This window comes from Manis pentadactyla, chromosome 1 (assembly GCF_030020395.1).
Source record: "Manis pentadactyla isolate mManPen7 chromosome 1, mManPen7.hap1, whole genome shotgun sequence".
Lineage (NCBI taxonomy): Eukaryota > Metazoa > Chordata > Mammalia > Pholidota > Manidae > Manis > Manis pentadactyla.
In genome coordinates, this window is record NC_080019.1 from 65,976,878 (window position 1) to 65,991,652 (window position 14,775).

Below are 14,775 nucleotides of genomic sequence, written 5' to 3' on the forward strand. Positions count from 1 at the left end.
AAACTGCACCTAAGTAACACATTGTTAGTTTATGTCCCACGTTTTATTAACCAAAAATATTTTTCTGCCAGGTAAAACTCTCTATAAACAGCTGTCTTGCCAATGGGTTTCAGCCCCTGGTAAGTTCGCTATGGATTCAATGTGACCAAAGAAATTAATAGCAAAACATTCTTTGGGGTGAAAGGGCTTATTACCCGGCTTGTTCTCTGGCAGTAGGTCGAGCACTAGCATCTCTGCCTCCGCCCATAGAGTGCAATAATAGGTTATTGCCTAAAGGTGTGGAAGCGGTATCCTAGCAACAGGCCAGTTACATCATCAGGTTATCTTAGTTCAGTGAGGATCTTGGCCATAGGGACCCCAACTTCCCCACAACATCAAATTACTAATATCACCACACTGAATTCATATAATCACAGCCCAACATTGAAAAATGTGACATTCAGGCTGACCTGTTTGGTCCCATGATGAGACAATTCATACAGTTTTTGAAACAATGAAAACATTTCTAACCAAAGCATTCAAAACCGTAGTGGTTGGCAATGTTAATTGGAGAACCATTTGTCATGCATTCTCCAGATGTGGGAAATGGGATCAGTGTGTGTGACCCCACTCCTCCCTGAGAGGGCCCACCCTAAGAACCCTCACCTGTGGAGACAATCAGGAAAGCCGAGAACTAGCAGGGTCTCTGGAGACACAACTCAGAACACAGCCCTGGGGAATACCTGCAGGTTTCTAAGTCTTACGTTGGGCGTAATGGTGTCAGATATCTAAGAATCCAGAGCAAGTAGCTGGGAATAAATAAAGGTGGGGAAGAACACGTGACTTCTGAGTATTTTAAAATAAAATTGTCAAAGCAGTGATCCTCAAAGGGAGAAATATCAGAATGAAAGAGGATGGATGCATGTTCTTTGAAAAAGGATCATAAATTCATAGTTGAAGAAACTATAACTATTTTCCTATAAAGCAAACTACCAAAAGGAAAGTTCTGGAAAATCTTGTCTGATGAATATTTGTGGTAAAAATATTAATTGTCATACCCTCTGGGAAGAGGAGGTGAACTCTTATGTGACCATAAAAGGTGTAGCAGCTTTAAATTTCAAACTTGTAATTGGCTTTTATGAGCCAGTGCAGGTAGAGTGAGGAACAGCAGACACCCTGGAGAGGGGAGGGGACTGTGCCAGGGGGACATGGGGCAGTCACTGGGACGTAAGATCTAGGGACCTACAATGGACTGAATATTTAAGTCCCCCCAAAATTCATATGTGGAAATCCTAACCCCCAATGTGATGAAACTGGTCAGCAGAGCCTCAGGGAGGTAATTAGCTCATGAGGGTGAAGCCCTCACTGATGGGATTAATTCCCCCGTAAATGGGATGCCAGAGAGCTCGCTGGCACTTCGGCCATATAAGAATTCAACAAAAAGCATGCCATCTGCCACCTGGGAGAGGATCCTCACTAGAACCCAAACATGTTGACCTTGGACTTCCAGCCTCTGGAACTGTGAGATAGAAATTTCTGTTATTGAGAAGCCACCCAGTCTGTGGCACTTTGTTATTGCAGCCGAAATGATTAAGACAGGAACTTGTCTGCTTGATCCAGCTGTCTCTTCAGCACTTGAGTCAGTGCTCAATACACAGAAGGGGCTCAGTTAATATTTATTGACTGAATGTATTAATGTATATCAAAATCAGGTTAGAAATCAATTCTCTTTCTTTCCCAGTCCATTCTCTAAAAGACCCTGAAATTAATCTTACAGAAATAAATTTAACATGAGCAAAACTATTAGCTGCCTATCCCATTTTCATTTCCTCCTTAAATTTCCTAGCCTCTCTTGCAGCTACAGTCTGGCCAGTGAGATGTAAGGGGAAGTGTTATATGGTACTTGCTGGAAGGCTTCATAAAATAAAAGAGGTACACATTTCTCCTTCCTTCATCCTTTTGCTTGAAATGCAGACACGATGGGCTGATCAAAAGCCATATTGACCATGGGTGGGTTACTGGCACTAAGGATGACACTTGGAGAGATGCAAGAATCCTAGGTCCCTGATGACTGCAGTCACCATACCCACCCTGAATTGTCTGCCTTCAGACTTCATGTATATGAGAGATAATTAAATGTCTATATTTTACATACCAATGGTCTTTGGGATTTTTCTATTATAGACAGACAAAGGTAATCCTAACTGATAGGTGGGCAAGCTCCACACCCCTGGGGAAGTGGAGATGAAGTGAAAGTGTGGCACTCCAGGAAAGTCCAGTTCCACACCACGTCAGCAACACCCCAGGGCTGGCTCTATTTGTTACCTGGCCCTGGCATGCCAGTCACCAGCCCCTCTGGGCATTGAATCAGGTATCTGTAAGTCCTGGGACAGTGCTTACGGTAGAGATTTTCCACCAGTGTGTTGCTCCCTCTGACCACGACCTTCTTGTTATGATTCATGTAGTTCCACAGGTGCAGGGCATAGGAGTAGTTGAAGCTCGGTTCTGGGTCCCAGACTTCATAGTAGCGCCTCCACTGTGGATAGGAGATGGGGTAAAATCTGTGGGGATGTAGGAAGGACAAGTTCTGACACCCGAGGTCGCTCACCTCCTGGAAGTCTCTGAGTTTGCACCACAGTTTCAACATTCTTGTCATCAAATTGGGACCCTGGTTGCCCCAAATGTCCGAATTGTAGTGTTCAACAAAGTTTTCCATGCACTCCCACAGGAAAGGGTGGCGGGGCAGGAATCCAAATACCCCGTTGCTAGAGTAATGAGAAGACTGTGCAGCCAAGAAGTTCTCCTCAGGGATGGGCCTGATGGAAATGACATCGGTGTCCATGTAGATGCCGCCATACTTCCAGATGATGGCGAGACGGCACGCATCTGAGCTGACGTGGAGCCAGTGTCTCTCAGTACTGGCACTGATCTGCAGGAGCAGGTGAAAATTAGCAGGGAAGAGGGAGGGGTGTCACAGTAGGTGGCCAGGCCCAGGTAGCTCAGCAGGAGGAAGCAAGCTAGCTTCTCAGAAATCTATTTGCCCAAAGCCCAGTTTTGCAAATTTACAAAAATTATCTCCACCCGAAAGAGTTGCCTATAAGTAAAAAGGTTACTGCAATCAGTATCAACGGGAAGCAGCTTTTAAAGATTTCATAAAACTGTTAAAAAAGAAAAATTAAAAGCAGTGGGAAGGTTAAGAAGAAACCCAGAAGGGGTTTCAAGATGAACTGGGTGAGTCATTTAAAGCAGGGTGTACATTAGCCACAAATATGACTGTGAAGAAAGAATTCTCTCTAAGTCCTAAAAATGCCAGAAACTGACCAAAAAAAACCTAGGAAACTGGAATAGATCAATAGGTGTGCTCTTTGGGAATTGGTAAAAGAATCTTAAAATACATACATGCATGCGTGCCTTCCTTCACTAATCAACTACATTAATAATATTAGGTGAAGGCTTACATGCAATGTGTCAAGCTTTGTCACAGCTGTTAAGCACTTATCTATGAAAGACGAAGTCCCTCCTGGGAAGAGACAGACAGTAAACAAACACAGTTTACTCTTGAACAACACAGGGGTTAGCGGTGCCAGCCCTGACACAGTAGAAAACCCATGTATAATATTTGAATCCCCAAACCTTAACTCCTAATAGCCTGCTGTTGACCAGAAACCTTGAAGAAAAGATTTAAAAACTGATTAGCACATATAGTGTATGTCATATCTATCATATACTGTTTTATTACAATAAAGCTAGAGAAAAGAAAATGCTATTTTTTTCAAATTGTTACAACTATCAAAAAAATTCTCCAATATGTTTATAGAAAAAATTCTGCATGTAAGTGGATATGTGCAATTCAAAACTGGTGTTATTCAAGGGTCAATTGTAAATACACAATAGGTTGGATGTTCATAAGGACAATGAAGGAAAAAAAGCTAGATGAGGAGGTTCTGAAGGGGGCAGGGGGGAGCACTGCCTTATTTTGGGCTCCAGGAGAAACTTGAATGAAGTGGATGGGTGAACCATGCTGACATTTTGGAAAAGGTTCTAGGCAAAGGGACAGCAAGTGCAAAGGTAGTTACTTCTACAAGGGCTTTGCTACAAGTGCAAAGGGAAGAGCTCTGTATGCATAAGTAGGAAGGAGGCTTTGTGGCCCAGGCAGAATAGGAAGGAAGATAGGAAGGAGATGAGATCAGAAAACACTGGGGTGGGATGGGGGCAGGTCACCTAGCCTGGAATAGAGACTGAAATTCTTTGGAACAGTTTGGAAGAAAGGAGACATGCGTTCTGAGTCAGTCTTAAAAGGGTCACACTGGCTGCTGTGTGGAAAACAGGGGCAGGAGTTTGGGGGGGCAGGGACAGAAGCACAGAGACAAGTTAGGAGGCTGTTGAAATAATACAGGCAAAAGATGAGAGTGCAGGAGGATGATAATGGAGGGAGTCGGAAAAACAGGCAGACCCTGGGCACGTGGTAAAGATAATGCCAGTCTGGGTTTTGCTGGATTGGATGTGGAGTGGGGGAGAGAGGGGTCAGGGATGACTGCAAATGCTAAAATGGGAGCAATGCAGGAAATGACTTTGAAAACATATAAAAATAAATCAAGATAAATGACAATGTTCCCACATGGAATGCTAAACTTTTGAGTACAGAAAACAAAATAGATTTTTGTAATTGAAATACGCTGATTAGAAGATTAAAGGACAACACTCGGCTTTTAACAAAACAAATATTCTTAAAAATTCCACCACAAAGCCCAAGGAGAGCAGGTCAACTAATACCGGGTGGAAATCATCACACGAGTTGTCAGTGTCCCCATGATGTGTGCAACTACTGAAAACCTCATAAACAATAAGAGCTAACATTTATCGAAACTGTGTCCCAAGCTCTTTATAATCTACACAAAACCTCAAAGAGCAGTATTGTGATTATTCCCTTTTTTTCAAGTGCAAAACTGAAAAGACAGAAAAGTTCAGTAATCTGCCCAAGGTAAGAGGCAGAGGTTGGGTTTGAACCCAGGTAGCCTGGCTCGAGAGATCCATCCATTCAAAAGAATCAAGGGTTTGGTAAAAATAAGTAAAGTTGATTATTTGTAAATTGATGATAGTTAGTGAACAGACCCAGAGACACAAGACATCAGAAGCCACACGGAACCAGAGGAGGAAGAAGCCTGCTTTGATGTGGACACTGGACAGACACCAACCTAAAACACAAGAAACCCCTGAGAGCACCGGAAAGGGGCTTAGGCCTCTGGCTGCTCATCCCTTTCTGCCCCCCTACTCCTCCCTGGGCATCTTCAAGGCCTGCCTGCACTTGCCAGTCCACACAGCATACCCTGTGGCCACTAGCAGGCGATGGCACATTGGGTCACCCTTGCAAGCTGGCCCCCGGCAATCCTGAGATGTCTAACCAAGGCAGAGCGCGCCTCAGCCAGGCATCCCAGGGGTATCTTGCCGTGACCACCATAGGCACATGGCCAGGTAGGATGCCCTACTGGCTCATCTGGGGCTCTGCATCCCAGGCCCACCTTAATCCTAAAACCAAACACAGAAACAGTGAGGTATGCAGCTCAGACTGTGCTCCAAGGAACTGTCCATCAGCATAGCTAAATGTTGTAGAATCACTACTTGCCTTCTCTGTGTTGTACAGCCCTCCCCTTTCTCCCACCCCCCATGCATGCTAATCTTAATACCCCCCTTCTTCTCCCCCCCCCTTATCCCTCCCTACCCACCCATCCTCCCCAGTCCCTTTCCCTTTGGAACCTGTTAGTCCATTCTTGGGTTCAGTGATTCTGCTGCTGTTTTGTTCCTTCCGTTTTTCCTTTGTTTTTATACTCTACAGATAAGTGAAATCATTTGGTATTTCTCTTTCTCCGCTTGGCTTATTTCACTGAGCATAATATCCTCTAGCTCCATCCATGTTGTTGCAAATGGTAGGATTTTCCCTCTTCTTATGGCTGAGTAGTATTCCATTGTGTGTATGTATCACATCTTCTTTATCCATTCATCTATCAATGGACGTTTAGGTTGCTTCCAATTCTTGGCTATTGTAAATAGTGCTGCGATAAACATAAGGGTGCACTGATCTTTCTCATACTTGATTGCTGCATTCTTAGGGTAAAATCCTAGGAATGCAATTCCTGGGTCAACTGGTAAGTCTGTTTTGAGCATTTTGATGTACCTCCATACTGCTTTCCACAATGGTTGAACTAACTTACATTCCCACCAGCAGTGTAGGAGGGTTCCCCTTTCTCCACAGCCTCGCCAACATTTATTGTTGTTTGTCTTTTGGATGGCAGCCATCCTTACTGGTGTGAGGTGATACCTCATTGTAGTTTTAATTTGCATTTCTCTGATAATTAGCGATGTGGAGCATCTTTTCATGTGTCTGTTGGCCATCTGTATTTCTTTTTTGGAGAACTGTCTGTTCAGTTCCTTTGCCCATGTTTTCATTGGGTTATTTGTTTTTTGTTTGTTGAGGCATGTGAGCTCTTTATATATTCTGGACGTCAAGCCTTTATCGGATGTGTCATTTTCAAATATATTCTCCCATACTGTAGGGTTCCCTTTTGTTCTATTGATGGTGTCTTTTGCTGTACAGAAGCTTTTCAGCTTAATATAGTCCCACTTGTTCATTTTTGCTGTTGTTTTCCTTGCCCGGGGAGATATGTTCAAGAAGAGGTCACTCATGTTTATGTATAAGAGGTTTTTGCCTAAGTTTTTTTCCAAGAGTTTAATGGTTTCATGACTTACATTCAGGTCTTTGATCCATTTTGAATTTACTTTTGTATATGGGGTTAGACAATGGTCCAGTTTCATTCTCCTACATGTAACTGTCCAGTTTTGCCAGCACCATCTGTTGAAGAGACTGTCATTTAGCCATTGTATGTCCATGGCTCCTTTATCAAATATTAATTGACCATATATGTTTGGGTTAATGTCTGGAGTCTCTAGTCTGTTCCACTGCTCTGTGGCTCTGTTCTTGTGCCAGTACCAAATTGTCTTGATTACTATGGCTTTATAGTAGAGCTTGAAGTTGGGGAGTGAGATCCCCCCTACTTTATTCTTCTTTCTCAGGATTGCTTTGGCTATTCGGGGTCTTTGGTGTTTCCATATAAATTTTTGAATTATTTGTTCCAGTTCATTGAAGAATGTTGCTGGTAATTTGATAGGAATTGCATCAAATCTGTATATTGCTTTGGGCAGGATGGCCATTTTGACGATATTAATTCTTCCTAGCCACAAGCATGGGATGAGTTTCCATTTGTTAGTGTCCCCTTTAATTTCTCTTAAGAGTGACTTGTAGTTTTCAGAGTATAGGTCTTTCACTTCTTTGGTTAGATTTATTCCTAGGTATTTTATTCTTTTTGATGCAATTGTGAATGGAATTGTTCTCCTGATTTCTCTTTCTGTTGGTTCATTGTTAGTGCATAGGATAGCTACCGATTTCTGTGTGTTAATTTTGTATCCTGCAACTTTGCTGTATTCCGACATCAGTTCTAGTAGTTTTGGGTTGGAGTCTTTAGGGTTTTTTATGTACAATATCATGTCATCTGCAAATAGTGACAGTTTAACTTTTTCTTTACCAATCTGGATTCCTTGTATTTCTTTGTTTTTTCTGATTGCCGTGGCTAGAACCTCCAGTACTATGTTAAATAGCAGTGGGGAGAGTGGGCATCCCTGTCTAGTCCCTGATCTCAGAGGAAAAGCTTTCAGCTTCTCGCTGTTCAGTATAATGTTGGCTGTGGGTTTATGATATATGGCCTTTATTATGTTGAGTTACTTGCCCTCTATTCCCATTTTGCTGAGAGTTTTTATCATGAATGGATGTTGAATTTTGTCAAATGCTTTTTCAGCATCTATGGAGATGATCATGTGGTTTTTGTCTTTCTTTTTGTTGATGTGGTGGATGATGTTGATGGACTTTTGAATGTTGTGCCATCCTTGCATCCCTGGGATGAATCCCATTTGGTCATGTTGTATGATCCTGTTGATATACTTTTGAATTCAGTTTGCTAATATTTTATTAAGTATTTTTGCATCTACATTCATCAGGGATATTGGTCTGTAATTTTCCTTTTTGGTGGGGTCTTTGCCTGGTTTTGGTATTAGGGTGATGTTGGCTTCATAGAGTGAGTTTGGGAGTATTCCCTCCTCTTCTATTTTTTGGAAAACTTTAAGGAGAATGGGTATTATGTCTTCTCTGTGTGTCTGATAAAATTCCGAGGTAAATCCGTGTGGCCCAGGCGTTTTGTTCTTGGGTAGTTTTTTGATTACCATTTAAATTTCTTTGCTTGTAATTGGTTTGTTTAAATTTTGTGTTTCTTCCTTGGTCAGTCTTGGAAGGTTGTATTTTTCTAGGAAGTTGTCCATTTCTTCTAGGTTTTCCAGCTTGTTGGCATATAGGTTTTCATAGTAGTCTTTAATAATTCTTTGTATTTCTGTGTAGTCTGTCATGATTTTTCCATTCTCATTTCTGATTCTGTTGATTTGTGTTGATTATCTTTTTCTCTTAAGTTTTGCTGAGAGTTTGGCTAGAGGCTTATCTATTTTGTTTATTTTTTCAAAGAACCAGCTCTTGGTTTCATTGATTTTTGCTATTGTTTTATTCTTCTCAATTTTGTTTATTTCTTCTCTGATCTTTATTATGTCCCTCCTTCTGCTGACTTTAGGCCTCATTTGTTCTTCTTCTTCCAATTGGTAATTGTGATGTTAGACTATTCATTTGGGATTGTTCTTCCTTCTTCAAGTGTGCCTGGATAGCTATATAGTTTCCTCTTCAGACTGCTTTTGCTGCATCCCACAGAAGTTGGGACTTTGTGTTGTTGTTGTCATTTGTTTCTATATATTCCTTAATCTTTATTTTAATTTGTTTGTTGATCCATTGATTATTTAGGAGCATGTTTTTAAGCCTCCATGTGTTTGTGAGCCTTTTTGTTTTCTTTGTAGAATTTATTTCTAGTTTTATACCTTTGTGGTCTGAAAAATTGGTTGGTAGAATTTCAGTATTTTGGATTTTACTGAGGCTCTTTTTGTGGGCTAGTATGTGGTCTATTCTGGAGAATGTTCCATGTGCACTTGAGAAGAATGTATATCCTGTTGCTTTTGGATGTAGAGTTCTATAGATGTCTATTAGGTCCATCTGCTCTACGGAGTTGTTCAGTGGTTCCCTGTCCTTACTTATTTTCTGCCCGGTGGATCTATCTTTTGGGGTGAGTGGTGTGTTGAAGTCTCCTAAAATGAATGCATTGCAGTCTATTTCCCCCTTTAGTTCTGTTAGTATTTGTTTCACATATGCTGGTGCTCCTGTGTTGGGTGCATATATATTTAGAATGGTTATATCCTCTTGTTGGACTGAGCCCTTTATCATTATATAGTGTCCTTCTTTATCTCTTGTTACTTTCTTTGTTTTGAAGTCTATTTTGTCTGATATTAGTACTGCAACCCCTGCTTTCTTATCTCTGTTGTGTGCTGGAAAATATGTTTTTCCATCCCTTGACTTTTAGTCTGTGCATGTCTTTGGGTTTGAGGTGAGTTTCTTGTAAGCAGCATATAGATGGGTCTTGCTTTTTTATCCATTCTCTTACTCTGTGTCTTTTGATTGGTGCATTAAGTCCATTTACATTTAGGGTGACTATTGAAAGATATGTACTTATTGCCATTGCAGGCTTTAAATTCGTGGTTACCAAAGGTTCAAGGTTAGCCTCTTTAGTATCTTACTGCCTAACTTAGCTTGCTTATTGAGCTGTTATATACACTATCTGGAGATTCTTTTTTTCTCTCCCTTCTTATTCCTCCTCCTCCATTCTTCATATGTTGGGTGTTTTGTTCTGTGCTCTTTCTAGGAGTGCTCCCATCTAGAGCAGTCCCTGTAAGATGCCCTGTAGAGGTGGTTTGTGGGAAGCAAATTCCCTCAGCTTTTGCTTGTCTGGGAATTGTTTAATCCTGCCATCATATTTAAATGATAGTCGTGTTGGATACAGTATCCTTTTTTCAAGGCCCTTTTGTTTCATTGCATTAAATATATCATGCCATTCTCTTCTGGCCTGTAGGGTTTCTGTCGAGAAGTCTGATGTTAGCCTGATGGATTTTCCTTTATAGGTGATATTTTTCTCTCTAGCTGCCTTTAAAACTCTTTCCTTGTCCTTGATCTTTGCCATTTTAATTATTATGTGTCTTGGTGTTGTCCTCCTTGGATCCTTTCTGTTGAGGGTTCTGTGTATTTCTGTGGTCTTTTCGATTATTTCCTCCCCCAGTTTGGTGAAGTTTTCAGCAATTATTGCTTCGAAGATACTTTCCATCCCTTTTCCTCTCTCTTCGTCTTCTGGTACCCCTATAATATGGATACTGTTCCTTTTGGATTGGTCACACAGTTCTCTTAATATTGTTTCATTCCTGTAGATCCTTTTATCTCTCTCTGTGTCAGCTTCTATGCATTCCTGTTCTCTGGTTTCTATTCCATCAATTACCTCTTGCATCTTATCCATTCTGCTTATAAATGCTTCCAGAGTTTGTTTCATTTCTGTTACCTCCTTCCTGGCATCTGTGATCTCCCTCCGGACTTCATCCCATTTCTCTTGCATATTTCTCTGCATCTCTGTCAGCATGTTTATGATTTTTATTTTGAATTCTTTGTCAGGAAGACTGGTTAGGTCTGTCTCCTTCTCTGGTGTTGCCTCTGTGCTCTTGGTTTGCCTGTAATTTTTTCTTTTCATGGTGATAGAAATAGTTTGCAGAGCTCGGACGAGTGACGGCTGGAAGGACTTCCCTTCTTGTTGGTTTGTGGCCCTCCTCTCCTGGGAGAACAGCGACCTCTAGTGGCTTGTGTTGCGCAGCTGCGCGCAGACAGGGCTTCTGCTTCCTGCCCGGCTGCTATGGAATTTATCCCGGATGTTGCTGTGGGCGTGGCCTGGCTCGGGCAGCTACTCCAAAATGGTGGAGTCGCGTTGGAGGGGGAGCGGCCTGGAGGCTATTTATCTCCGTAAGGGGCCTCCCTGCTCCCTGTAGCCCAGGGGTTAGAGTGCCCAGAGATCCCCGGATTCCCTACCTCTGGACTAAGTGTCCCACCCTGCCCCTTTAAGACTTCCAAAAAGCACTTGCCAAAACAAAACAAAACAACAACAACAACAACAACAAAAAAAAATGGCCGCTCATTTTTCTTTATTCTCCAGCGCCATCCTCAGGCACCCGCTCATCAGTCTTTCTGCCCTGTTTCCCTAGTATTGGGGTCCCTGTCCCTTTAAGACTTCCAAAAAGCACTCGCCAAAACAAAACAACAACCACAAATAAATAAATAAATAAATAAATAATAAAATGGCTGCTCGCTTTTCTTTTGTCCTTCACGCTGGCCTCCGGTACCCACTCACCAGTCTTGCTGCCCTGTTTTCCTAGTATCCAGGGCCCCGCGCATGCAATGTTTCTGCGCTCTGGTCAGGTTGGCTGGGGCTGGGTGTTCGGCAGTCCTGTGCTCCATCTCCCTCCACACTCAGACTCCTCTCCTCCCGCCGGGAGCTGGGGGGAGGGGCGCTCGGGTCCCGCGGGGCCGGGGCTTGTATCTTACCCCCTTTATGAGGCACTGGGTTCTCTCAGGTGTGGATGTGGTCTGGATGTTGTCCTGTGTCCTCTGGTCTTTATTCTAGGAAGAGTTGTCTTTGTTATATTTTCATAGATATATGTGGATTTGGGAGGAGATTTCCGCTGCTCTACTCACACTGCCATCTTGGCTCCACCTCTAAATTACTATTTTTAAAACATAATTTTATTTATAAACTAACATTCTCATCACTAAATTCACTCATAACATAACATAATCATACTTAAACACCTACTTTTACTGTGTGTTGTGTATTTTCTCCAGGTCTTTTCTTCCACATAGATATGGGGAGCTTTGAAGAGCTAAAATAATTATAATGACATTATAATGTAGGAATATTTAATCCTCATTGAGTTGTAGCCTTCATATGATGCCATAGCTAAAACCTGCAGAATGGAATCATTGAGTGATTTTATTATAATTTCCTTAAGCATTACCTGGTTGTGGGTTCTCATGAGGGAGCTGTTTAATTGAAATACTATTTACTTATTATGCTATGTTACTGAGATGAAGATTACAAAATTCCCAAGAGCTCCAGGGCTTTCTTGATCATATCTTAATAATAATCCAATCTCACATAACATGCCACCTGAGCTTTCATGAATTTCCTATTTATATCATTTTCAAGTTAAATATTACCTAGTATCTCCTTCTTGTGCCAAAGTTTCACATAGATGGATTTAAAACTGTCAGTGAAAAATAAGTAGTCTGTATACCTAGAGAAGATACAGAAACTCATTAGTTAAGAATAGTCTCAAAGTAACCTAGATCCTAAGAAGTAAGCCTGGAAGCAAATGACCCCAGGGGAAAGATCAGCCTTGCTTAAGTCTCCTTTTTATTTGAACCACGACTTGATGCTGATACCAGAGGAAAAGGCCAGGCATGGGTCAAAGGATCTGGGCTCCAGTCCTATCTTTGACAGTGAGTCCTTACCCTCAGTTTACTCATCTATAAAGCGAGTAGATGGCCCCCATATTCCGTGGTCCCTCCCAACACTGACATTCTAAGACTCTCTGAACACTTACTTGAGAGTACCATGAAAGCAATGGCGTGTCTTCAAACAGCCTTTCCATATCCAGAGGGAAGAGGAAAACATTGTCTATTGCTGAGAGAAGGGAAAGGGCTCGGTAGGTGGAGTTGGTGGGCAGCTGCGTGGAATTGTTGAGACCCTTCATAAACAACACCACAGGCCGCTCTGGATAAATCTTGGCAGCAGACTCCACAGCGCAGGAGACCAGGGGCGATGGCTCCATTCTCTCTGAGGTCTCCAGGAACACGATGCTGCGCCCATGGCTCAGGAGGGCTTCCAGCCCCTGCTGGGACTTGGAGGGAGGCAGGCAGGAGAAGAGGCAGACGGACTTCAGGGTGAGCTGGTAGAAGAAGACACAAGCAAGCAGCAGGATGACCGACAGGGAGAGCTGGAGCTCCTTCAGCATGTCTACTTCTCCCTCCCGGCCTGCTCCTTAAATCAACACAATTAATGAAAAATTAGATCCACAAAACCTGATAAGAGACGGCACACAAGAAAATGGAACCTGAACACTTCTTAACTAAGATTTTGAAAATCCTAAATAAAATCTGATCAAGTCAAGTCCAGCAATATTAAAATGAAAAATACATTAACTAAGGCTTATGTGAGGAATTTAAGGATGATTTGAAAGAGGAAAATAATTCATTAATAGATAAACTATAAATGAAATGCAATACTTTAACAGATTAAATAAAAGCTATTTGATCATTTTGCTCCAAAGATGACAAGAACAGTCACACTCATTCATGATATTTAAAAAGCACATGGAAATTTGCTTAAGCTCACAAACAATGTCTACCAGAACACAGAGCAATCATCATACTTAACCGGAAGCTTTCAACCCATCCCCATTAAGGACCAGGAATGTGATCCATTCTCACTGTTCCCATCCAATATCATTCTGTTACATCTAACCACTGCAGTAAAACAAGAGCAGAGAATGTCTAATATATACTAAAAAGGAAGAGGAAAATTAGTTGTAGAAAATAGGATTGCCTACCTAGAAAATCCAAGATAATTTACTGAAAAACTAAGAGAATTAAGAAGAAAATTAACCTAAGGAAGCAAACTGAAGGTTAGACTTGAATAACGTTCCAAGATCCCAATTAGCAGAGCCATGACCCTAACCTGGGTCCACCTGCCACCAAAGCCCCAGCCCTGAGCCATTCCCAGCCATGCCTCCCTCTCCATAAATATTAGCTCTAACTCTACCTAACTGCAGAAGAGCAGAGATCCCAGTTCGTTGGTCATCTAGTTTTCACATTACATACAACTCTTCTAGAAAATACAAAACCAATGAATCAGAGCTTACCTTCTAGCCAGAGACTTGCAGTCTGCCAATATCTGAGACCTTAGCAATGACGACAAGCTTTTCCCACTACCTGATAAATCAACACCTAATCTTCCATTTCAACAACTGAGGGAAGGAAATCATTGTCAGATGGCCACAAAACACAAGAAGTTCTCAAGAAGCTCCTCCCTTTACTAAGTTACCCCACGGAGACTTGGGGGAATAAGGGATTCACACAAATTTTTAGGTGACTTAGACACTAGGACTCCCTGTGGGTCCATCAGGAGGGTTCACCGGGAGAAAGCTGTGTCATGGCATAGCCCTGGGGCCAACAGGTCATGCGCCTCAGCAGTGCAGCTCCAATCCAAATCATGGGCAGAGTCCTGGGAAAATCTCTTCATCAGATTATCCTGTAAATTCACCCTAACTGTACAAAAACTGTTTGATTAAAAGAAGAGAAAATCCAAATAAGCAATGGACAAAACCTAGTCTGAGGGCCTGGCGATCTGGAACAAGAATCGGTTCCTCAATTTCAGTTACTATGGTTTCAGGAAGGGTCCTTTTGCCCTGAGGTCCTCCATAGTGGGGAATCAGCTTCCTTCCGGACTCCCGAGGTCAGCTTCATTGCCCTCCACTGAGGTGGCAGTCTCCACACCTCCCAAGATAGTGTCACTCTCCTGTGGGCCGCTCCCCATTGGCCTGAGGCTTAGTGGTCCTCCTTGGAGCCACCTTCCGCTCAGGAAGTCATACATCTCTGGTCCAGAGCCTTCTCTCAGGCATGAACAGGTATCCACTGTTCACCCTGGGTGGTCTGGTGTGAACACAGGTCCCCTCCTGAGCAGACTCTGGATGGACACACAGGTCCTACGTCATGGGAGACAGAGCTGCCCC

General features: G+C 42.3%; 1 protein-coding gene across 1 annotated transcript; it reads right to left on the bottom strand.

Moving 5' to 3' along the window:
• Positions 1 to 1,643: 1,643 nt before the first annotated feature.
• LOC118928661 (alpha-1,4-N-acetylglucosaminyltransferase-like) lies at positions 1,644 to 13,213 on the bottom strand. Its single transcript, XM_057497962.1, has 2 exons — positions 12,589 to 13,213; positions 1,644 to 2,908 (listed from the first exon to the last, which is right to left on the bottom strand). The coding sequence occupies exons 1-2, from the start codon at positions 12,997 to 12,999 to the stop codon at positions 2,294 to 2,296; spliced, it is 1,026 nt and encodes a 341-aa protein (XP_057353945.1). The 5' UTR covers positions 13,000 to 13,213; the 3' UTR covers positions 1,644 to 2,293.
• Positions 13,214 to 14,775: the final 1,562 nt, after the last annotated feature.